At 42.8% G+C, this 26,221-nt stretch overlaps 1 protein-coding gene across 5 annotated transcripts in view; it reads left to right on the forward strand.

Annotated features, from left to right (window-relative positions):
• Dpp6 (dipeptidyl peptidase like 6) overlaps positions 1-26,221 on the forward strand; it is an 827,976-nt gene that overhangs the window by 517,423 nt on the left and 284,332 nt on the right. For all 5 annotated transcript variants that reach the window (XM_063250818.1, XM_063250821.1, XM_023564980.2 and 2 more), the window contains exon 2: positions 23,851-23,965. In XM_063250818.1, coding sequence (XP_063106888.1) covers positions 23,851-23,965 — 115 coding nt within the window. The remainder of the gene's footprint in view (positions 1-23,850; positions 23,966-26,221) is intronic.

The following is a 26,221-nucleotide window of genomic DNA, read 5'->3' on the forward strand; positions in this document are numbered from 1 at the left end:
GCTTAGTGGTTTATAAAACCACTAAGTGACCTTGGGTTCCCTTCCCAGTAAGTAAAGAAAGATTAAACTCAGGATAGGAATGGAACTCTTAAAATGACACCTTCCTGTCATCTAGACTACCCATTCCTGGCCAGGCCAAGAGGCTCACTTTCAGTATTGGAGAGGCTGAGCCATTGCCCCCATGAAATGTATTCAGTCTTCTGATTGAGTTTAACATTTGTGACTTCCAAAAATGACAGTGACTGTGGATTTGGAAAAGCAACAGCTGCACAAGATGGATTTGAACTGGAAGGTCCAGCCTCTCCTTCCTCCTCCATGTCTTCACCTTGGAGCTGTGCAACTCTTCTGGGAGAAGCATCTTCAGAAACATTAGCTGCTAACTTCTAGCCTGTCCATATAGTTAGTCTTTACCAATTTGCATAAATTAAACTTAGTACTGATTACAGAAGTGTTGTTCTCTTGATTCCAAATGTGAATGACCTCAGTGGACAACTCAGGAAATGCTTCCAGATGGAGGTTATCAGAAGGGCCTGGCCAGCAAGTTCTTCATATTGTAGCAATTAATATGCAAAATCTCTAGTAATTCTTCCTCAAGTGGTTTAAGAAGACTCCTTGAAATTGTGTTTACAGTTTCACCTTGTTTACTAAAGCCTTTTTCAGTCTCTATAAAAACTCAGTTGTAGCCCAGGTTGAGCTCACAGCCTTGGACCCCAGTTGCGATGTTTACTTTCTCTCTGTTCACAGGATTTATGACCATTGCCAGGGGACAAGTACAGCAAGGCCAAGGCATCTGGCTTCTGAGTCATCTCAGGGCTTCTCTCCATCCGAGGTGTCTTGCAAACTGGCTCTGTGACACTCCACACCCCTTACTTTAGATATGCTCCCCGGGTGGTTATAGTACTTTCCTACTTTGGAAAAGTCTAGGACTGTATCGAGTCCTCTTGATCTGATAGAGATTTTGTTAACATCAGACTCTGGTGCAATAGATTTGCAATAAAGTCCCTGCTTCTGCTAGTCCAGGGATCATGCTTGAAGGCATTAAAATTCAAAAACCTCTAAAAAGTAATGCCTGAACCTTTACTAATTGAAAATCACATCTACAGCACAGGTCATCCCCATTGAGGGTGCTCTGAATCCCCAGTATGTGATGTGCCTCAACATGGTTCAAGAGTGTCTCCCACTAGTCTGTCCCTCCTCACCTCCCACTATACCCTCAGAGACAAAGAAAAGTACAGCTTTGCTTTCCTTGTCCCTTGTCTTGGTCAACAACTTCAACACTGTTACACTCTCCCAAGTTAGAGGGTTCATTCTTCACCTCTCCTCAGCCTCTCCTTCATCCAGCCTGCCCCAGACATCAGTTACTTGGCTGATGGCCCCGTGGATGAAGATGCTCCTGCCTGTAGAAGATGGCTTTGTGTGTGGATCATGGCTGTATGTGTAGGTGAAACTTCTGTGGGCGATGGCTTCACAAGGTGCCCATCTGCACCTTTTCTTCCCGAGTCACTTCTCTTTCATCTCCCCTCTCCCCAGCATGGTGAAGCTGTTTGCACTTATCATCCCCTGCCTAAGTTCTTCCAATAAATTCGAGAGCCATCTCTCCTCTGTCTATGCACTGTCATGAATGCATTGGTGGGATTTCTACCTACTTTGTTCTCCAGAAGAGTTAGGATTTCTGTTTTAATATTTAGATCCTTGATCCATTTTTACTTTAGTTTAGTGTATGGTGATAGGCATGGGACTATTTTTCAGTCTTCGGCATGTGGAAAGACAATTTTTCCAACACCATTTATTAAAGAGGCTATCCTTCTTCCAGTGAACATGTTTAGACCCTTTGTCAAGTATAAGGTGACTGAGTGTCTTTGTGCTAGTGTTTACATCTTCTAATCTGTTCCATTGATCCTCAGGACTATTTATGTGCCAGTACCATGCTGATTTTATTACTGTAGCTTTGTAGTATAGTTTCAAGTCAGGAACTGAGATGCCTCCTGTCTTGCCTTTGTTGCTTAGAATTGCCTTTCCTATTCTAGGTTTCTTGTGTTTCCAGATGAATTTTAGGAATATTTTCTCCAGATATTTAAGATATGCTAATAGTATTTTGACTGGGATTGCATCAGATCTATATAACAGTTTTGGGAGTGTGGCCATTTTAACAATGTTGGTTCTTCCTAGCCAAAAGCAAGGAATATCCTTCCATTTTCTAATATCCTCTTAATCTTTTTCAGAGTAGTATAATTTTCAGTATATAGGTCTTTTACATTCTTGGTTAGGTTGACTCCTAAGTATCTGATTTTTTAATATACTATTGTGATGGGCGATATTTTCATAATTTCAGTCTCATGGGGGTTTTTGTTTGTATACAGGAATGTTGTTGATCTTTGAGTGTTTACTTTGCATCCAGCTACTCTGGAATTTGTTTATTACCTCTTGTAGTCTTTTATGGAGCTTTTGGAGTCTTCTATGTAGAGTATTGTGTCATCTGCAAGTAATTTATTTCTCCCTCTTGTCTGATTGCTCTGGCTAATATTTCCAGAACTTTATTGAATAGGAGTTGTGATAGTGGACATCCTCGTCATGTTCTCGATTTTAAAGTGAAAGCTTTCAGTTTTTGTCCATTTAGTATAATGTTGGCTGTTTGTTTGTCATAGATAGCCTTTATGAGACTGAGATACATACTATCTATTTCAAGTTTCTGTGAAGTTTTTATCTTGAACATGTGTTGGACTTTATCAAAAGCTTTTTCTGCATCTATTGAGATGATCATGTGATTTTTATTTTTGGCTCTGTTGATGTGGTGTATTACATTTATTCACTTACGTATGTTGAACCATCCCTGTTTTCCTGGAATAAACCTCACTTGGTTGTGATGTATAATATTCTTGATGGTTTGCTGCATTATATTTGCCAATATTTTATCAAGAATCTTTGCATCAATGATCGTTAGTGAGAATTGTCTATAATTCCCCTCTTTGGTTGGGGCTTCCTCTGGTTTTGGTATCAGAGTGATACTTGCCTTCCAAAATGAGTTAGGGAGGACAGCCTCTCTTTCAAGTTCACTGAAGAGTTTAAGGAGGAATAGTATTAAATCTTCTCTAAATTTCTAGAATTCAGCTGTGAATCCATCAGGACTTGGGCTTCTCTTTGCTGGTAAGTTTTTAATCATGTTTTTTATTTCAGTAGCTGATACTGGCTTATTCACAATTGTTATATCTTCTTGATTGATCTTTGGTAGTTCATATGTTTCTAAAAATCTGTCCATTTCCTCTGTGTTTTCCACCCCATGTGAGTAGAGATTTTTCAGAGTAAGTGTTCAAGATCTTTTGAATTTCCATAGGATCTGTAGTAATTCCTCTTTTTTCAGTTCTTATTGTGTGGATTTGAGTTTATTCTTTCTTTTTCTTCATTAGGTTGGCCATAGGTTTATCAATTTTTTTATTTTCTCAAAAAAGCAGCTCTTTGATTTATTCTTTGTATTTTTTAGTTTAAATTGCATTAATTTCTGCCTCTAATCTTTACAATTTCCTCTCTTCTATGAGCTTTGAATTTCACTTGCTCTTCCTTTTCTAGAAGCTTGAAACATGCATTAGGTTATTTGTGTTCATTCCATTGTCTTTGATGTGGCTATTTACTGCTATATATTTCCAGGACTGTTTTCATTGCATTTCATAGGTTATGATATTTATATCTGCATTTTCATTGTATTGTAGGGATTCTTTTGTTTCTTCTTTAATTTAATCTGTAACTCACTGATTATTCAGATGGTTCTTATTCAATTTCCATGTATTTATGCAGGTTTTGCAGTTTTTTGCCATTGATTTCCAGTTTGAGTACACTATGGTCAGAAATTATGCATGGGATAATTTCACTCCCTTTGCATTTAATAAAGAATGCTTTATGGGGTAATATATATAGTCTATTTTGGAGAATGTTCCATGTGGAGCTGAGAATAATGTATATTCTGATGTGGTTGAGTGGAACACTCTGTAAACATCCACTAAGTCCATTCGCTCACAGGTAGGATTGAGTTCTGTTATTTCTTTGCTGACTTTTTGTCTAGATGATCTCTCTCTTTGTGACAGTGGGGTGTTAAGGTATCTTATTATAATTGTGTTCTTGTGTATTCAGTTTCTCATGTCCATTAGTATTTGTCTTATATAGTTGGGTGCACCTGTATTTGGTGCATATATATTTACAATTGTTAGCTCTTCCTCTTGTAGTTTTCCACTTACAAGTATGTAGTGGCCTTCTTTATCCCTTTTAATCCTTTTAGGTTTGAAGTTCACTGTCTGCAAACAGAATAGCTACCCCTGAGTTTTTCTGGGTTCCTGCTGCATGGAATACTGTTTTCATCCTTTGACTTTCAATCTTTGAGTTTCTTTTTGAGTGAGATGTGTATCCTGTATACAGCATATTGTGGGATCCTGTTTCTTGATCCATTCTGTCAATCTGTTTCTTTTGATAGGTGAATTGAGCCCATTTATGTTTATGTATATCACTGATATGTACTGGCTTAACTTTGCCATGTTATGTTCCTGTTGTTGGTTTCCTGCTTTTCTCCCTTGTTTAATTTCTTGTCCAGCCTGGTGGTTTCTTTCTGCTGTTGTTCTGGAGATTGTGGTCATTTTTATCTCTTTCTAGCATGTGTTTCAGTATTCTTTCTTGGGTTGGTTTGGTGGAAATGAATTTGTTCAGTTGCTCCTTGTCATGGAAGTATCTTTTTTCTCCATTAAATTTGAAAGAGAGTTTTTCTGGGTACATCAGTCTGGGTTGAAAGTTATTTTCTTTTAGGGCTTGAAATACTTAACTCCAAGCTCGTCTTAACCTGAAGGTTTGTTCTGAAAAATCTGCTGTGATTCTAATAGGCTTTCCTTGACTGGTGAGTTGTGTCTTTTCTCTAACAGGTTTTAGTATTCTGTATGTCTGAGATCTTAATTATTATATGTCTGGGTGTATATTTGTGCTGGTTGTGACTGTTTGGCATTCTATATACCTCACTTATTTGTATATTAAACTTACCCTATGTTTGGGAAATTTCCTGCTATTACTTCTGTGAATAGTTTAGTTATGTCATTTGCATTGACTCCTGCATCTTCACTGGTGCTTCTGAGTCTTATATTGTTTCTCTTGGCATCATCTTGAAGCTGCTGGCTTGTCATTTCATGCTGCTTTGTTGTTTTTATGTTATATCCTTTCATGATGGCTATCTGTGATCCTGTCCTCAAGATCTGAAATTCTATCCTCAGCTAAATTCTATTTAAACTTTTCCCAGCTTTCAATAGAGTTTTTTTGTTTCTTGCATATCTCCTTGAATTTGTTTCATGGCTTCTGCTTATTTTCTACATTATTCATTCAAAGTTTCAATCAATTTCTCATAGTACTGTGTTTTTTTTTTAATCTATCTCTTCTCTAGCTAGGTTGAGCAACTCATTTACTAAGGTTGTTATTTCTGTCTTTATGTAAGACATTAATTCTAATTTTATTTCCTTGATAGCCTCATGGATTTGTTTCTTTACTTCATTTGCTATCTTTCAGAGATTCCTGTGTATGACTTTTATAGTCCTCTATTTCAGTGTCATCTGTAATTGCTCTTGATGGACTAGATGTTTGAGATTACATTTTGCCTTTTCATCTTGTCATTTTCATCTTTTGAATAAATACTTGATCTTTCATTTCCAACAGTCTCAACTGTCCATAGTGTGAGTTTTAGGGTCCTTCTGTGTAGTTGGTGTTTGTCCAATTGCTGGGTACCACAATAAAGAGGAGAGCCAGTCACCTGAATTCCTCCAGCAGGGCCTGTTGGGTGAGTCCTATATTCTTTCTGGGTTAACTAGCCTAGAAGTATTGATGTAGGTCAACTCTTAGTTCCTATGTCTTCAGGTTGTTGCAAGTCACCAGATCTCCCTGTGTATAGTGTTTGTGTCAGCTGAGTCCCTACTATGTCAGTGCGAATCTCATAAGCTCTTTTAATTTTCTCCAAGTTGGGGGAGGCCTTATTGGCGCATGCCTCAACCTGTCTGATGTTTTCTGTGTGGAGGAGGGGATTATTCACTCTCTTTCCAGGTTTGCCAAGTTCTTACACTTGGAGGAAACTTCTCTTCCACTTATATACCCACTGCAGACCTCTATTTTAGGGGCAAACTCACCACACTGACTAGAGCCTGCTGAGGTCTTCTGTTTGGTTGAGGGTTTCCTGAGTCTCCCATGGAGCCAGCATGGTAATCTGCTGTAGTCCAAGTTTCTGGGAGAAGTATTTGGAGCCAAAGATCAACTCAGTACTAGGTCCAGGATGTGAGGGGATTCCTCAAGGGGTGAGGCCACAGCAGCTGCCTGGGGTGTCTCAAGAATGCCAGGCCAAGGGGCGGGCCCATGGTAGTGGTCCAAGGTGTGCCAGTCATCCCAATGGTGCCAGGGGCATCTCAGTCATTCTGGGCTGTGGGGCAGGCCCGTGGCAGCCTCCCCACTCTTTCCTTCTCTTGGCAATGCTTAAAGCTAGAAGCTTTATAAACCAGTTTATGAAATCTGTGAATCTTGTTTCCAGAGAGAACAAAGAGCCTTAGAAATCTGAAGCCCAGTTTACATGAAAGCTTGTGGGCTTCAGATGAGATGTTATTACTTCTATTGATAATTTTTATGGAAATTTCCACAGTGACTGTTGTACTATTTTGCATTATTGGCATTTGGGAGGGGTATTTACCCCAAAGAACTCAGATGGAATCCCAAAGAGATGTTACCCCTGTTGTATGCTTTTGTAACCCTATTTGTGATAGCCCAAGTGTGGTCACATGACAGGACAATGCTTATTTTACAACAGTGTATATGCAAAAGGAATATTACCAAGCCTTTAGGAAAAGAGATCCTGCCTTACACAACAAACACAAATGATCATAGAGGACCCTGCACAGAGCAATGAAGTCAGTCCCAGAGGGACAGATTGTGTGACTCCATTTGCAAGAGGGATCTAATGTGGTCAAACTCATGGGAGCAAAGAACAGAGCTGTGGTTGCCAGGGTTGCATGAAGGGGAGTGGGAGGGGCTAACAGATGGATGGAGCCCTCCCGTTATGTGGAGCAATAAACTTCAAAGTCTCCTGGGACATGTTATGATCATAATTAAACTGAAGATGCTTACAAATGAATAAAGAAAACAAGGCTGATTTGAAATGAGAATTCTTGACCTCTGGAACTAGGCAAGCCAGGATTTGAAATCTGACTCTGCTGATCAGAGGGTGTGACTTTGCCACCATATTTAACTGCTCTCACCTCAGTTCCCATGTCTGTAAGTGGACATAATCATGTCCAATTTGCATCATAGTCACAGAAATCATACACACTGCAGCAGAAAGTGCCCTGTGCAGGAACTCAAAACCTGCAGGTACTCTTCTGTGATTTGTTCTCTAATTTTGCTTCTTTGAATTTCAGTTTCTACCCCAGTAAAAGGAAGGATTAGACTAGATTATGAGGGGTGTTACAAAGACTTTGCTGTGTAGAGGTTATAACCTAACACAGTACATTCAAATGATGCTGAACGCTTTTAATGAATGCCATCAGTTCCCTCAAAGAAGTCATTAGGGAAGAAGCAAAGCCTGCTACTTAATTTAAATGTTACTGTGCATATGGTTTATGACAGTGACCCAGTGTCCAGCACACAGCAGATACTAAGGAAACATTTGTTTAATTATTGAAATAACTGAATCAGTCATAGTTGCAAGATGTAGGTGACACATTTAAAACAGGTGTTTGAAGGGAGATAATGCAGTATTGATTTAGAAGGGAAGGGTTTGAAGAAAGCAATAAAAGATAGTGAAATATTTTAAACCAGAATGGCAACAAGTTGCTACCACCTAATCCAGGAAAGCAATCACTGGAACAGGAATCACCACAGCAACACAGGAAAGATGTCCCAAGGGACATGGTATTGGGCTGCTGGGATCTGTGTTGATGTTCCTTCCAGTCTTTATAACCAAGACTGGGTCCAGTCAGAAAAAGGCTCAGGGACCTGGCTGGGGTTTTGATTGAGGAGTGGTCTCTACCTCGATCATTTGTTGTTGCTCAGTAATGAAGCATCTGGCTATTTCTAAATACTAAACAGAGGATATAGAAAAAATGAATACAACCAATTATGTCATCAAAGAATGGTTTTATTGGAAAACACATCTCTGTGATGATTAATGAGTTGGAAAATTGTAAGATGCCTCCCTTAATCACTTTTACAAAATTAATTGTGTTTTGCAGCATGATTAAGGAATTTGATTGTATTGTTTAAGGCCAAGTTTGGGGAAAAAACTACTGAATGTGAGTGTATCTTCATTTCAAAATCCAAGAAGCAGATTAGCCAAGTTTCTCAAAAAAGTACCCATGGAATTTCTCATGTGCACACAAATGGGTCCAAGGAAGGATACAAATCAGAGTTAAGCCCAGAAATTAACAGAGTCAGAATACAATGCAATGAGCTCTTCTGATGCAATTGTGCACTCTTCGTAGCTATTGTTTCCTGCCTTTTATTTCAACTCTCTTTATGTTGGAAGAAAATAATCAAGTTTTCCTGCCTATGTGGGCACATGCTGTATCTGACAGTGTTTATGTTTCTCCCTAAGAGAGTGTAGAAAGGATAGTCCTGCTGTTCTCTGCCATCTTTAACCATGAGCAGCCAGAGTGTCTCAGGCCTAGAATCTCACCTGGTGTTTAATTCAACTCACACAAATAGCATGACCTTCCCAATGGAATTGGTATCACACTGGGTCCATGTGGAGATCCCAGAGTGCTTTCTATTTTAAAGCCTAGTGACTAAGATTATCAGTGCCATCTGCTCCGTCGTTCCTTTTCTCTATCTAGTGTGACATATTTTCAGGTTCTGGGAAGTAGGCTGTAGGTATCTTTGGGAGCTCTGTGATCTGTCTACCCCTGGTGAATGTGCATGCAACATGAAGCTATTTCCTTGCTGAGCCTGGAGAGGACCATCCCTCACTGAGCTCTGCTCTGAACCTATGACAGATGACAGTAAGACGTTCTAACATAAGTGAGCTGAGAATGGCATTAAGAGTCAGCATAGATGCTAGTCAGAACCCAGTTGTCAGGTGACACCTGTGTGGCTTTAGGTCACCCCCTGACTGCCTCCCATGCTTCTCTGTCTCCTCACCTGTGAACTGCAGGCTTCTGTGAGGCTATCTCTAAGGTCTCATCCAGAGACCTTCAAGCCTGAGAGATCTGTTTACATCAGGTGACTGTCACACACAGCCAAGTGCTTTGGTAGATTACTACTTTCTTATTGGTTTGTTTGTTCATGGATGCCAAGAGAGTCTTCTGCACTTTTAAAGTTCATTATTTCTATTTGGCATAATTGAACGTAGATGAGGCCCAGTGTGCAGTGTCTGATGGGTAGATTAGTGTTTCCAAAGCAGGTGAGCAGACCAGCGTTGTACAACTTCCCTGTTCCCTCAGAAGTCACTGAGTTGCCTTAGGTCTGATGGGGAGGATTGGGTGTGCGGTTTAACAGGCTGTCACAGTACACCTTGGATTCCTTCCAGAAATCAATAACGCACCTTTTCTTTCTCATATAAAGCACTCTACAACACTGCACAGAAATTAGATACTCCTAAAGAGTATCTATCAAAATGTATGGAAGGGCTGGGAATTTAGCTCAGCGGCATAAGCACCTTCCTGGCAAGCACAAGGTCATGATTCAATCCCTGGTACAAAAAAAAAAAAAAGTATATGTAAATATTGCTGCCCAACATTCCTACAGGTAAAAGCAAGTGCTCCACCCCCCAGCAGTCCCCTCAGTGTTCAGGGCCAGCTCTAACCGGCATTTGGGCCCACACTCTGGGCACATCTCTTATGTGTGGGAACATGAACATGGTCTGGTCCCTGCATAGACTTGTAGCAATTCAATACAGCCAGAAGTGCAGCAGCTTTTGGAGGATTGGAATCTCTCCTTCCCCTTTGTTTATAGACTAGCTTGGAAAAAATGTATATATTCTTAAGTGGTTTAAACTGATTAGCAATGAGTTTGAATATTCTAGAGCTGAAATATATGATTTTAGTGTAAAAGGCTTAGAGGCAAATTTAAGGTTAGATTTGACTTCTTTGCCACTATAGAACACAGTAAATGCCAAAGGATTTATGTGAGATGTGATTTTTCTCTCTGATCTTGCCCAGACACTCACTGGAATGGTCTTGTCACTTCTGCTGCGTGTGTAAACTATCTTCAGTGAGTGGCTGTCCAACCAGGAGCTTGGCAAGATGCCTTGATGCAATAAAAAAATTTATTAATTTAACATTTGGTCTTTTCATCAGAATAGAAAAATCAGCCAATTCTAGAACCACTCAGTGCCACATCTGAAAGGTAATTCTTACAGCACATACTTTTGGTTGCTTATGCAGTTGAGGCTTAATACAAATAATCACATGGGAATTTGGGGAATTCTGGTGATGAATGTAACTGATGTGACTTCAGAGGGGTGCAGCTCTAAGATGAAGAAAGATGTGCAAAACCCCACCTTAGCTTCATATTTATTATATTGTGTTGACTCTAGTGTTGTGATGGCCCTGTCAGAACTCCTACGGTCGTTCGACTTGGACCCATCTGGGAGGTCTCCATAGTCATAGTGCGGGGATTGTAGGAGTCAGCCTGCATTGTGTTTGTCTAGGGATTTGCACCGTGAGCAATGACACTGGATTAAAGACTGGCCTTGTGGTGGTCACTGTTGAAAAGATGTGCTGGAATGATATAAAGCCCTGAGATGATGACTTTTGATAAACACCAGTATGTGGCTTATTTGGTATTCTTCAGAAAAATGCCAGAAATTATTCAAAAAGTGTAAGAATTAATAGATCATCAAACACAAAGTTCAAAAAGAATCTCTTGAACATTGAATGTATTTGCTTAGACAGTAATCTGGGCAGTTTCCTGACCCTTCTATTTACTACCTCCTCCAGCAGTGCTGGGTAACAGTGGGCCAGGGAGAAAGGGTTTATTCCATCAGAGTAACTTTGATAAGCATTTCCATGAACATCAAAATAGTAACAAAATCATTAAAATTGTAATGTCATAAGCAATTTGGGTTGCAATCACATTTTCATCTGTTATTTTTTGTTCTCTACTTCTCTTACCGCTACATATGCTGCTGAGAAATACACAAGTATTATTGCCTCAGTTTCCAAAATGAGGAATAAATATTGTTTTGTGCTAAATTCTTTTAGAAAACTTGAAATTGATTGAAATTCACATGTTATTGACAAAAGCTGATAAGGAATAAAATTAAGACTTACCTCTTGGCTTTATTTGATATTGAGATATTAATATATGCATCCTCTTTGTTCTGTAGGATTTTTTTTTTCTTTCTTAAAAATCAAGTCACTTTCAGGAATTTATATTGCACCCAAGAGTATAGTGATGTGAAAGCAAACAGCCTTCAAAAGTGGCCAAACTTGGCCAAAACATGAACCTTCAACCTAATTATGTGCAATAATCTTGACAAAAACTGTTGTAGACATTTAAATATCTTCATGTGCAATTTAGACATTGTTTTGCATCTTGCAATGATGTCAATGTTTTTATCTCTTGTTTCTTCTGTGGGGAAGGTGTGGGGTTAACCTAATAGCCAGGAAAAACTTCTTTTTAAGGTTGACTCCTAAAGAATAGATAGGTACTGTCTTGTCCAAGATTAGGTCCGCAATTTATTTCATAATACTATGTGCCTTAGGTATCAGTGGTGTGGGATTTTTTTCAGTCTACATTATCAGCATTTTGAACTTCATATTGGTGCTGTAGCCAAGTAACTTCCTATACAGGAGACCTAGAGAAGCTGATAGCTGGATTCTGAAGTCTGCATAAGATGGGACAGACCTGCAGATGAAGGAGGTAGTTAGAAATCTAACTTAACCTCTGGTGAAGGGTTTTTATGAAAACTGGAAGGTAAAAATTCTTCACAGGATTTCATAAAATACTTCAGTACTGTTTTAAAGAAATTTTGAGAAGTCAAAAAGAGAAAAGTCAAATCTAAATTCTGATTCTGAAGCCCCCTTTTCAACATAGCGTATCTTAACTGTGTTCGACGTCTCACCACTCAGTGAGACGCTCAGGGGTGCAGTGCATGTCGAAGAGAAAGGGAATTCTCAGGGATGTCTGCTTGCTGGGCGTGTGTAGTCCTGAAATGCCTAAAGTAGAGGCTCGGGGTCTGGTCTTGGGTTCCCTCTGCTGCTTTGTATTTGTGTGACCTTGGATGAGTCCCCCAATCTCTCTGAGCCTCTTAACCCGTAGAAAAAGGTAATGCCTAGCTTGCTCAAATCTAATTTGAGCCTTGCTCTGCTCAAATTGAAGTGAGCACTGAAGAGTCACTTTAAGCAGCTAAGAGGCACTCAAGTGTGAGCAGTGCCAAGCCCAAGTTCATGGCCACTTCTGGGACACTCTAGGCATGCCACTGGCCTGGACCCATTCCTGCTGTCTGTCTGTTCCAGTGTCTTGAAGGTCCTTGAGTCTGTTTCATAAATGCTGGGGGTGGAGGTGTCAGGATGGGAGTCACTGCTAAAGAGCATCATTTCCAAGGATAGCACATAACCCAATCCCCTTTGTGATGCATCCGAAGCACTTCATAAAGTTCACAGCAGGGGCTCAAGCCAGTTGTCACAACCCTGTCACAGCACTGCGGGTCACGTGACCATATCCGGCAGAATATCACTGTCTTATTTAAACACATGGAAGCATGCACTGTCTCAGAGTTGCTATGCAAAACAGTATACAGCTTCCACCCTGAGTCTAAAGGTCAGGGGGAACCAGGCACAGCAGGGCAGAAGGGGCCGAGCAACACCCACGTCTTGGCAGGCTGCAGCCAATTCAGGTGGTGCTGTGGGATGGCCACCAGCCCCCAGGGGACCTGGCTGACTCTTACCGCTTTCTGGACCTCAGACCTCTCTCCTTCCTGGAGGATCTGAAGCACAGTCATGACACCTGCCACTGTCATCAATCAGATAGCTCTTCCGCTGCCTTTCCCAGACCTAGGCCTTCTTTTTCTGGGGTGCTCTCAGCATCTCAGGTGCAAGTTGCTTTCTCTCCTCTACCCACACATTCTTGCATGGGTGCAGCCGCTCGTCTGTCCTCTTTCCCTGGAGCAGAGAGCACTATGCCAGAGGTGAGGCCTCGCTTGGCAATGCAGTCAATGGGGGGCTCCAAACTGCAGGAACACAGGCGTCAACCTCCAGGCTCAGACAGGAACAGAAAACCCTTCCCCTGGGAGGCTTAATCCAACACACTTGGTCCGAAATCTGAGGCCATATGGCTAGGTGGTGCTGGCTGTCCCCTGTGTCCTCCCCTTGTGTCATCCCATAGTGGACCAGACAGCAATCTCTTCTCCTTAAAGGGACACTAACCCCACTCGGCAGGCTCCACATCTAAGGCTCCCCTCATACCATCACCTCAGAGGTGAGGACCCACACCCATGAATTTAAGGAGACATACTCGGCCCACTGCACTTTTACACAGGCATAGCAGAAGTGTGCTCTGGTTGGTGTCTTCATCCATGACACATCCACAGCAATGTGTACTAATCAACTGCCCTCTGCTGGGTGTTGTTCTGAGTCACATGGATGAGAGAGGCTCCCAGATGAGAATACTGGGAACCCGTGATCTGATGTCCAGTCACAAGTTAGGGCAGACACAAATCTAGGAGTGTGGGACTTCTGGGCCCAAGTACCTCTGAGTGTGACCTGTCACTCTTCCATTGGGAGCAAAGATTGCATGCTACGTTTGGGAAAATGTCACAAGAGTTGGTGACATGTGGCTGGGTCATGGTGATGGTTCGTGCCCAGGTGCCTGCTCTTAGCAATGCCAGGAGAGCAGATGTGATAGCTCACCATGGGGAAGGGTGGCAGAATCCTAAGAGAAACAGGAGGAGAAAGAGCTGGTTTCCATCCAAGGGTGCCGGTGGGTGGTTGGGCCATGTAGGTAAGCCAGGAGTAGGCTGTGAAGTGGAGGTGATGTGACCTTGTGGAGGGGACACACAGCTCATCCAGGTTTAGAGAGGCCGGGGGCCAGGAGCTGTGTCCTGTGTTTACTTGCTTGGAATACAGCAGTCCAGAGGAACCCCTGCTTCCTTTACAGACACAGCTACTCTGAGCCCCAGGGTGCCTAGAGCATGCCTGCCACATGTTAGACTAAACTCAGGCCTGGTCACCCTGCTTCCCCCTGCTCACCAGGTCTGCAGTATCTTACCCTCCTAAGGTGGCCCTACCCAGGGGCATGGTGGGCACTCAGGGCCCTCCAGCTCCTGTGCTCACAGACAGCTACAATTCCATGGGACTCCAGGTTCCCCTCTCTTTTCTCTTTGGAAGCCACTTCTTTGGCACTGATATTTATGATCCTGTTGTCCTAGGGTGCACACTGTAACCTGAGGCTGTGTCCTGCTCCCCTAACTCTGAACTGCTGTGATACCCAGGCCTGCCCCTAGCCCAAGCTGGAGACCGTATCTCAGCAGGTTCAGGTCCTTGGCTGTCTCCCAGGAGAATTGGGGGAACAGTGAAGAGGTTGGATAAGTCCAAGGCACCCGCGGCCCAAGGTAACCCAAAGGAACAAAGAGCAAAATCAGAGACAATGTATTTCTCTTCTCCTGGGCATGTCTGTAGTTGTATTCAAGAAGACCACTTGGGAATAGTTAGGTTCTAGAAGATTCTGAGGACTCAGTTATGACTATGAAAGGGAAACATTTTGAATTGGGTGGTCAAGGCAACCATGATGCTGCAACTGAACAAGTAAGAAGACTCTAGAACTGCTTCAGAAAGTGGTGAGAAGGATGGGATAAGTTTGAATGGAAGCGGGATATTTTGAGGGGGATTAATGGTAATCTACTTGTATTGTAATACATTTTTTAAAAACATGCAATGTATTTTCCAATCATACTTTTCTTTCTTTATTTTTTTCCTCCAAAAACCTGTGGATCACAGGAAGATATTGTTCAGAAATGCATTAATTTCATTTTTCTTCAGATAAGTACATGGCTGATTACCTCAACCTTTCTTTGCAGTCCAGCGCTCTGAAGGCTGACTGATTTTTTTGCTTTCCCCTGGGCTCCCAAGTCTTTTCATCTGCTGCAAGATGTCTGACTCCAACTCAGATAGACACCTTTTCTTCTTTCTTGTCGTACCTGTGGTGGGGAAAGACAGGCCACAGGTCTCCTGAAAACACCCTCATCTGGGTGTTTTTTAGATTCATTTTATCCAAAACAACAATGGTGTTCATAAACATTTTAAGGTAGCCTAAGGCCTGATACCTTTTGAAAGCTCCATTTAATTAATGATGATGAAACAGATTCCCGTTCCTACGGGCCACTGCAGTAGAGCAGGGTCACCTCTGATCTCAGAGATCTCTGCTTTGACTGTGGTGTGTGTACAGATTGAACGGGGAGAAAGTCTGGCTGTGGGAAAGTCATTCCTGTGCCCGTGCTCTGTGCTGCTACTTGAACAATCAGTCTTAAGGTGTGACACCCAGTGGACACCACAAAGTTATAAACACTACAGCAGCCAGGCATGGTCCTGAAGCAAACCTTTATACTCAAACATGGAGATAGCACGTGGTTTTAGAGTTTGTGCTCTGGGATAAACAGAAGCTATTAAAAAAAAAAAAAAACGTAATCACTAAAATAACTTCAAAGAATAAGGACAGCACACATAGCTAGGAGTGGGTGTTTGACAGTGCTTCCTGACATGGTATCTCAGAGTTACAAACTAGAATTTCCAGGCAGATGATACCGATAGCCTCAAAGCTGTTGTGAGCTTCCTTGTACCTGAATTTTCTCACCAGTTTCTTTTTCCTGCTCAGAGGTGACAAAACATGCATTATGTGGGGAGATAAGGAAGCCAGACATTGTTTTGTTGATCACTTTCAGGCTCTTTGTCCAGGGCATCGTTCTGTCCTGCAAGGACAGAGTGAGTCTTAGTCAGTTCTCATGGTTACATTGCTGTGCTTTGTAGAAAAGTAAACGATCAATAAATGGTGTTTTGTAATAAAAATATAAATAAATAAACAAACAAGCTGTCATGAAGAGCTGGGCATTGTGGTGCACACCTGTAATTCCAGAGGCTGAGGCAGGAGGATCATTGTAAGTTTGAGGCCTGGGCTACATAGCAAGACCCTTCTCAAACAAATGGAAAAACAGAAAAAATAAAACCATGGTGAAGGTATTGGGTCCTAACAATCACTTAAAAGTAGATTGATAAAGCTGAAGAAATGAAGTAGTAATCTGAATTTCATTTAAGAAATAAACTTACTCATCGCATTCCTGATGTGCGCAACTTCCACATAACTCAAGTTTTGCTTCCTGAAGTCAGGATGCGTCTTGTATTTCAGGTGCGGATTATTTGAAAAAGTACCCTGCAAAGTGCTGCCATGAAAGGGCCACCACAGCCTGCATTTCCCTTTTCTGAGTCCTAGGGTCCTGGCTCAGCTGAGGACACAGCTCCTAGTGTTGGCTCAGGCTTCTGGATCCTTCCTGGCTCGTCCCTTCTGCCTCAGTCTCAGGCCCCTTGCACTTTCCTCTCTGTGCCTGTTCATTTCTCCCCATGTTGCTTCATTCCTCCCCTTCTCTGCCTGAACTGCTCACCTGTGCTGCACTGCTGTTGACTAGACCATCAAGTCACAGGGCTCTATTTTCTGACTTCACAGTGGCTTGTCCCACGAGGGACAGAATTCGTGGCTCTGAGAATTGCATCTCTTTCTTGCCTGTACTCAGAAACTGCTGACTGATGCTGGTGCCTCGTTGCTCATGGCCACTGCTCAGGGGAGGGAACAGCATGGCAACCATGAATTCATGGACAGGAGCTATACTTATGGCAGAGAGCCTGGGAGAAGGATGTGGATAGGGAAACAGAGGCAGAGAGGAGGAAGGGGATCTTGGGAGGTTGACTGAGGGATTGCACCGAACCAGCTGCATTCCAGGGCAACCCTTTCCCCATAGCATTCTGGATCAAGATTGGTGTCATTGGCATCTCATCACCATTGTGTGAGGTTGGAGCTATGCAAGGTCGTTCATCTTACCTAAATCTGCCCTAAATTCCGAAGGCTAATGATTACCCCTGGCTTGTGCTTAGCACTTCTGTGAACAGTTCAGAGCTCTCAATAATGAAATGAACCAATAAAACACACTAGAGAATGTGCCCCCACAGCAGTCCAGAGTGATTATTGACAGCCGTGTATCAGTGGCTAACTGTTATTTAAAATGTGTTCTCCTGGCCCTGAAGTCATTTGTGGTCCCCCTGAATATGGGAACACAAAGACCTGAAAGCTGCTTCACCGCCCTGACATAGACGCATCATTGATTTTGTAATTTGTTGCTACCTTCTACTTACAGTAAATGGTCCATGATACATAAAAGAAATTTATGTCGGACCTCTTCCCAGTGAATAAATATTAGGAAGAAAATGCATTTAAACAATGGAATGGGCCCATGTGAGGGGAGACCCACCTCCTGTCGCTGTGCTTCATTTCCTCCCAATCATCTTTACTGTTGCTCTGTGAATGCTTTTCATTGCAAGGCATGCAAGCCCATCTTGGCCTGATATCTGACACACATTAAAGTGCAGCAGGAGAAATCCTGGCCTTTTCCTATGCTCCTTTCTAATGTCAGGAAATACAATGAATAATTAATCGATGCCTGATTGCTTCTAGAAGGTATTGAGGGTGGCTTACAGATTGCTCTGTTGCCATTGGGATGAATCATAAGGTACCATGTTAGGAGCCGGTTTGTCTCTGCCTATTCCCCAGTTCAGGCTCCAGAAACTTCATGGGGTCCCCAGGTGTGGCCCATCAGCACCAGGCTCCACCCACTCCTGCAGGTTCATGTAGGGGACACACTAGCCCAGCTCTGCTCCTTTTAATTGCTTTGTGGCCTCCAGCCCTCAAATCAATGAGGATTTGCACCCCAGCTATTTCCATCTCATTGTGCCCCAAGCTCCTTGTCTAAGGTCTGCTCAAGCTGTCCTCCAGGGTATCAAGTTTGTCCCCCCCTACAGGAAGTCAATCCAGGAGTGTGTCTGCAGTTCACCACTTTGGCTACCGCTTGTGTCACAAAGCTGTTATGCAGGCCACACAGTTACCTTTGGCTGCTGTACAATATTGCAGTGAAAACCTACAGCATCAGTGAACACAGAACTGGTAGACGCAACTCACCAGAAACTCCCCAGAACCCCATCCATCTCACAACAGGTGAGCTCCAGACCCAAGAGCCCTGGTGCCCACATGACTCCGTCTCAGTGGGACTCTCTTCTCTCCTGAGCTGTGCCACATCTGGAGTTTGTAGCAACGCTCTTGCTGGTTTTCATAGACTTCACTGTGAGTCCCTTACTTATAACATGGTTTCAATTGTTTTTAAACTATGTGGAAATCAAATCATTCATTGTGCATCCCATATGTCTCATCCAACTCATTGAACGTTGTGAGACTCACCCATACTATGCATGGAGGTTGTTATTTTTGTTGCTGTATGGAATTTCCTTCCATGGACTACACTACTGTGGTAGGCAAAGCAGTGACGCATGACACCAGTCCCACCAAGATGTCTACATCCTCCTGACCCCGTGAATATAGAGGTGCATGGCACAGGGGAATTAATAAGACAGAGGAAATGAAGATATTGCAAGGACCCATGTAATCCACCGGGACAGTCCTTGCACTGTCTGGAAGGCTGAGATGGGAGAATCACAAGTTGGAGCCTAACCTGGGTAATTTAGCGAGATCCTGTCTCATAATAAAAAATGGGCTGGAAATACAGCTCGATGTGAAGTCTCATGCCCCCCAAATAAAAAAATAATAAGAAATATTACAAGCATTAATCAGTTGTGTCCTGTGGCTAACTCTGATGGTATCTACATGTCTGGTTATGATGTTAGATCAGCTGCTGTTTCCATGGAGCTGTGAATGGATCGCTTTCCTTCTTTTGGTGTAACGCAATGCCTACAATAGCTCAAACCTCTTCTACAGCCCCAGCTTCCAGAATTCTGAAGACCCTCCCATCCAGGGAGTGATCTTGGCTTCCTCTTAGGGGTTACTGGGGCAGCTACATGGCACACAGAGCTTTCCTGGACTGGTAACTGTGTTCTACTGGAATGGACAGCCTTTCCCCCAAGAAATTATATGTAAAACTAATAAATTAGTTGTTTCAAAACAGCCAGTCAACCAAGAGAGTGGTTGTCACTTGCATCCTGGCTTTTAAGTTAGGCTTGGTCTCATCTCTCTACACACACAAAGGAGGTGTTTGCCAGTGACCAGACGCCACATGGAGGACACAGAACCAGGGCCACATCCATTGCAGTGAATTTATGTTCTTTGTTCTGAGATTTCCAAAATCAGCTCAAACCAGTTTAAGTAACCCTCTCATTACATGGAAATCCTCCTCCACCTGCCCAGCTTCTTGGGTTCGTGAGACCAGCCAAGAATACACTGGCAAGTTTTGACTCCACACTTGAAAGCCTAGAGCAGTCTTCAAGAAGAGAGGAGAAGGGTCTGGGGCAGAGTGTGACCCCTGGGTTTTGAGGGAGTTAGATCATTTTCTGGGATGCTTCTTCAAAGGCTAATTTCCCCCCTGGAACACTGGGTCAGGTGGCAAGCCCACATTTTGGTGTCTGCCACTAAGTTGCTGGTAGTTTTTGTCTTTGAAACTTACTTTGTTAGTCACTTAATATTTATTATATGCCTGTGGGAATTTTTAACACTCAAAATGATGTGGTGAATTTGCAAAAAAAAAAAAAAATGCCTAGTACAGAAAGCTCAGCTCAGAATTGCCTGTGGGTTTCAGTGTGTGTTAGGGAAGACAGCCGTTACCTACAGATGCTAAGACATTGTTCTCAGGCCTGGCAACGGGAAAGATGCAGATGCTTGATTTTGAATTCTGCTGCTGCCTTCAATAGCCACGTTTTCACAGACGCATTGTGAAATTTCTTCCGAGGTGATCAGGTCACAGTGCTATTTCTTTGGGGAATTTATGGAACCACCTAATACCTTTAAAACATTCTGATCAAAATAGATCTGAGTTAGGCTGAGCTCTGAAAGTAAGAATAATGTATTTGGAATGAATTTCATAATAGAATCCATCAGTCACAGTCATTTAAGCTGTGGAAACTTAGAATAAATTGAGCCCTGGTGTTTGCAGATAATTAATTTGTAAGTAAAAGTAGTAATCCAGAAGAAATTTTAACAGATAGATACTGGAGTCAGTAATTTGACTTATTTTTATTTTGAACTTTTTCCTAGGTTTAATGGAGCAAGCATTCAGTCTCTGAACATAGTTTTGCAGACTCCAGGTAGAGGGTTAGGAGCTTCCTTAGGAATGAAATTGATATAACACTGGGGTTTAAGTACTCTGGCAGAATGTAAAGTCACACTGTATAAAATAATCATCTTTAGAAGTCTCCAGATTTGTATGAGGAAGGACAGTGACAGACCTTGGATAGATCCTTGAAGCCCATACAGAAGTGGATGGAGGACCCAGGAGAACAGGCAGGAGCACCTGTTAGAACACAGAGCAGGAAGGAAAGGTGTGGAAGAGGCCTCTGAGCCCTCCTGCTTGATGGCGCTGGGAGTGAATATCCACACTCCTCTTTCTGAGGTGATTATGATGCATAATTAACTCATAATCCTCCAGAATTGGGCTGGCCAGCCACACTTCACTTCAAAGTAATCAGTAGGTCTGTAGGGGACCTCTTGGCACCTTTCCTCTGCTCACAAAGCACAATGCTTCAGTCCTTGGGAAGCCACTCTTCAGCCTTCCCCCTGCAACCCCCAGACTCATACTACAGAGCCAGTGTTAATTGGCGTGTTGTAGCTATGTCCCTCATCCATCCTTCACACTCACAGCCAGCAGAAGCATCTTCACACCCACAATGAGCGAGGCCCAGTAAGAGGGAATCTCAGCTGTGGGATGCATCCCCTGCTGCCCAGCACCTTGCTGCATGGATGGTGCGCCAGGGTCTTCTCAGCCAGCAGATGCTCTTTCATGCCCAGCTTCCCCTGCAAAGCCCAACCTCCTGTTGATTTATGCACAGCCTCTGAATTTTTAAAACTATCACCTTTTCTAGCTACAGCCTGATAAAGGCCTCTTTCCATAGAGGGAGAAAGAAACAATTTTCTGGTCCTCATCTGCTTGTGAAGGCTGCCAGAGAGAAGGGGCAATGGATCCGTGGGATCATGCACTGTTGTGAAAAACAGAGTCAGCTGACTTTCTCCTTCCTGCAGAGAGGGCCATCTGGTTGACCTCTTTGCCTTCAACTAAGAGAAATAAAATGCAAACTTGCCAGCTGCCCTTGGTGGCTGGCACTGCCAGGCCTACACTATCACAGCAGTCTCTTCTGTGCACCTGCTACCTTCCACTGTGGAGACACCTCCTGCGTCCCCAGCTCCCTGCACTGTGTTTTCCTTCCACTCACTGTGAGGTCATCCATCCTTTCTTCTGCTGAGAGCAGCTCCTTCTGCCCCTCTAGGTGGGCAGCTGCACTTTCCTCTCATGAAATTGGCAGGTCCCTTGGTGGCTACTCAGTGGACTAACCTGCAGCATGAAGACAGCTGTGCTTTATGGTGGGCTCATGGGACTGTTACCTGTGTCACCTTTCTTCAGGGACCTGGCAAAAGTGAAGGCTCGGACTCTACCTCGATAGAGTGTAGGAGGCACTGAAAGGGAGACAGAGGTCTGATTAGTCTCCAGCTATTTCTTCCTTTTGAGTTGAATTTAATGCCCTTTTGAGTTCTTTCCCACATTGGGTGTTAAATGTTCCTGAACCATTATTTAGTGTGGGTAGTAATAAATAGTAAAGCAACATCTGATGTTTTGAGAGCTTTGTAAATTTTAATGTGCTCTCGAATATATTTACACCTAATCCTCAGTGCTACCCGAGATTTCCTTCCTCCTCACAGCTTTCACTTTTCTGTAATTTCTAAAATCACCTTCATCTTACGATTTGCATTTGAATCCATGCTCCTCATAAGCCACAAAATGTGGGAGAGGATCAAAGGGAATTCAGGAGAGAGGGAAGCTCAGACCAGGAGAGATGAGGCCACATTTAATGGAGCAGAGAGAGCACAGGCCCAGGTTGTGCTGCAGGTGCACAGGTTCTATCTTCTACAACTGGGAAGGAAATAACTCCACATGCAAGGGAGTCACCCCCAAACTAGTTCTCAGTACACCACCTGGAATTATTATTGTAACCCGCACCTCCATTTCAGATGTTACAAGTGGTGCATAAAATACCAAGCTGTAACCACAAATGACTAAGATGATAATACTCTGCAAAGATAAAATTTGCATTCAGAAAATATAATTTAAGAAAGGGTTTTGTTGTTTTAGTTTGCTTCTTTTTTGTTGTTTGCCTGAGTTAAAATTTGGCATGCATCACAGTGACCTCCCAAGAAACAGCAGATCGCCTTACGCATGTCAGCTTAAGCCACCCCTCCAGGGTCCGTGCTAGGTGCCCCTGTACCCTGTTCACAGCCCATTCTGCTCTTGGGCAGTATGAACAGTCTGAGTTTTACTGACGCATTTCCGCTTCTCTGAAATTTCTTTTGGGGCCCTGTTCTGCCCTCTGCACAACATAAGCTGTCTCACTTTCTGTGCGATGCCTGTCACAGTTGGATTCACTAATGCCTTGGTTTTTAAAGCTGAGCACTTCCTTCAACCTCATCCATGGGACCAGCTCTGCAAATGTCTGCTGTCTTCTGGCCATCTTCCTAGACTCACTCTCTCTATCATTAACCATGACAATAGTCTTGTCCTTCTGCCGTAGGGTGAGTGTGTCTGGGCCAGAGAAGGCATTGTCCTTATTTTCACTAGAAGCAACGTGATACATCCTAGTGAACTTTCACTGGTGGGTGAAGATGTATTTATGCATTGTTTTATATACTTTCTGAGATCATCACTTTCCCACTTGATGGTAGCTTCGGTCATGTGAGTTGTAATTATGGCCCTAGATAGGAAGGACTCTCACATCTTTACCAATGCAGAAGTTTCATTTGCAGTGTGGCCATATGCCCTTAGCTGCTTCTATAAAATTTGTTTCTGTAAAACTACTAATAAATATTACTAACGTACTGTCATATTTATGACCTATACTTATTAATATTGCTCCGTTTGTCTCTCAAAGAGCCCCAGGTTGATCTATAAATTATATGACCACCATAATTTGAAGAGAACTGAGAATCTGATTTCTGCAACCAATTTACTGGCTTACATTTATAGACTTACCCACTCTTTCAACCCATCAGCAGTGTCTGCAGACCCTCTCCCACCCACAATGCTTGCTGCTTTGTGAGCAGGCTCCGTGGAGGGTACTCTGTCTGGAACAGAGACAGAGAGCTGCACAGGGAAAGAGAATTGGGAACCCAGAGACCTTGCACAGGAGTATAAGCAGAGGAAGACACGTGCAGAAATCCATTAACACTGGCTCTTGTATGCGCTAACACTGGTACTCTGAATTAGAAGATACAGCATAGTTGGAAAGGAAGGGAGCAATGGGAGAAGATGGGAAATCCCATCACTCTCAGTTGGCCTCCATGGGGGATGGGGCGGTGTGAGAAGGGACATGCCATTGGCACCCCATGCTTCAAGGTGTTGTTTACTTGTCACTGGGAGGAGGGCGCTGGGTTGGCACAAAGCTGTCCACACAGCATAATACTGGGTTCTTTGGAGCTGGTATCTTACCCTGGCCCAGGGCAGAGGCAGCCCCAGAAGTGGAAAGTCACAGAAAGTTACTGGCAGAGCTCAAAGCGGTGAGATGCCTTCTCCTGCATCTCGCTGTTTGGCGTGGACCATGAATGTTTATCTGGGATGGGATTCACTTCCTCATGTTGCTCACTGGGTTTCTGTCTTTCCGTGGTTGTTCTCAGGAGCTGGTGGGCAGTAATCCGCCACAGAGAAACTGGAAGGGAATCGCGATCGCACTGCTGGTCATTCTGGTCATCTGCTCCTTGATCATCACCTCGGTCATCCTGCTGACACCAGGTACCTGAGCTCCTTCTTGGAAAACCCATCGCTTTCGGGGAGAAAGAGCACAGCCCCATCTGAGACATTTTCTAAGTCGCAGGGCCATAGCTTTACCTTGTGATGTTTTCTAAGTAACCACTATTACATAATTTGTTTTTCCCATGTTCTACTTCCCCTTGTTCTACTTCTTCTGTGCCTTATGATAAAATGATAATATGCTTTCAATGAAAGAAAAAATCCACTTCGTATGCTTTGAAGTTCTTTATGTTATTGTTGCCTAGGTGAGAATGTTTGACATCTATTAAAATTCAAAATAACTTATTCATGTTTGATGAATTTAAAAGCAGTGACATTATAAATATAAATATATGTGTATAATAGAATTATGGAGTGTCATGAGGAGAATTTTAAAAGCAGATGTGGTGATGTACTACTGCAATCTCTGTACTCTGGGAGGCTAAGGCAGGAGGATCGCAAGTACAAGAACAACCTGGGGGGCTTGATGACTTAGGTAGACTCTGTCTCAAAATAAAAATAAGAAGGGCTGAAGATATATCTCAGTACAAAGATCTTAGAGTCAATCAGTAACAACAAAATAAGAAACCTATTAAAAGAGCGTGCAGTGAGTGAGAACTCACGACACCATACATTTTTGGTACTGCTAATGAAGAGGAGTAAAGCCGGAGTACACAGTCTCTCAGGGAGGAAAGAGCACACAGAAACCTGCGGCAAAGGCCTCCCCTCGGGGATCTGGCAGTGGTGCCAGCAAAGGTCCTCTAGGGGCTTTGCAGGCAGAGAGTCCTCTATGAGGACCCTCAAGGAGCAGGCAGTGTGCGAGGTGGCTCCACAGAATGGAAGAATGCTGTCCAGAGCAGAGGGGCAGAGAGAGAAGACAGCTTTTGTCTATTACAGGGCTACCGTGGGAAAATACCGTGGCCACAGATAACAATGCCTGTTTGTTTGATCCATTCTCATGATCGCAGTAGATGCCCACATATGTGAACAGAAACACCAAGCTTCCAATCCTCGGTAAACAGACTACACAGATAGTTATTAGCTTTTAAGGCAGAAAAAAGATAGCATGGAACTTTCTCAGAAAGGTAAGGGTCAGCCCACTTTGCAGGCCCTGTCTGTCTCTCTTAGGTAGACTCTTTCTTTCTCTCTATAAAGTCTTCCTACTTTTTCTAAATAAAGAGTAAACAAAGAATTACCAGATTATCTAGTAACCTATTTCTAGATATATACCAAGAAAACTGAAAACATGTTTATATGGAAACTTGAATATGAACCTCGTAATAGTATTATTTATAGCAGGCTAAGAATGGAAATCACTTAAATAAATATCTATCACCTAGGGAATGAATGTTACAGTTTGTGTCTAAATGTCCCTTCAAACCTCATGCACTCTAGGTGGGACTTTTTTTTTCTGAGCTTGCTAGATCTCAGGCAGTGGAGGTGAACCTTTTAGAGACAAGTGCTCGAACTGCAACCCAAAACCCTCTTATTTTTCACAAAGTGCCAACACTGCAATCAAACCCAAATACCGAGTGTTAGTTTAGAAAAAATAACTCATACATTAACATCTTTTGTTTTAAAAGAAAAACAACACGCACGCTATAGGTTTGCCACCACTGATTTAGGGTATGTGATACTGGGACTAAGGATGCGTGGTACTAAATTAGTCCATTAACTGGAATTAGCATTTTTCTGAGTGTGGCTGAATGGATGCGCTGAAGACAAATCCCCACCCTGGCTGTGGGAGGCCCCATCCAAAAGGTTTGCAACCCAGATAGGATGAAAGGGAAAGACAGGCTGGCTGTCTGCGTCTTGCTGCTTCCTGCTTGGCACACTATGGACTATTTCTCCTCTGTGATGCCCCTCTGCACGCCACCTTGCCTGAGAGCCTGTCGTATCTCACCTGAAAGCTCTGTAAACCGTGAGCGGAAATACATCTTTCCTCTCTTAACTTGTGGATTTCAGGTATTTTGTCTCAGTAAAAAAAAAAAAAAAAAAAAAAAAAAAAAAAAAAAAAACTAAATAAACAAATCATTGAGGTCTATGCGTACAATGGTATATTCTTCAATTACAAAGAAAAATTAAGTACTTCTAAATGCTACAACATGGATAAATCTTGAAAACATCATATAAGTGAAAGAAACCCAGCACAATAGGCCACAGATTGAGTGAGGTCAGGATAGGCAAATCATAGATAGGAATCACATTAACATTTACCAGGAGCTAGAAATAGGGAGAAAAGGACTTTTGGTAGGTATG

This window comes from Cavia porcellus, unplaced genomic scaffold (assembly GCF_034190915.1).
Source record: "Cavia porcellus strain 051 isolate PalLab524CR breed Dunkin Hartley unplaced genomic scaffold, mCavPor4.1 scaffold_6, whole genome shotgun sequence".
NCBI classification, from domain to species: Eukaryota; Metazoa; Chordata; class Mammalia; order Rodentia; family Caviidae; genus Cavia; species Cavia porcellus.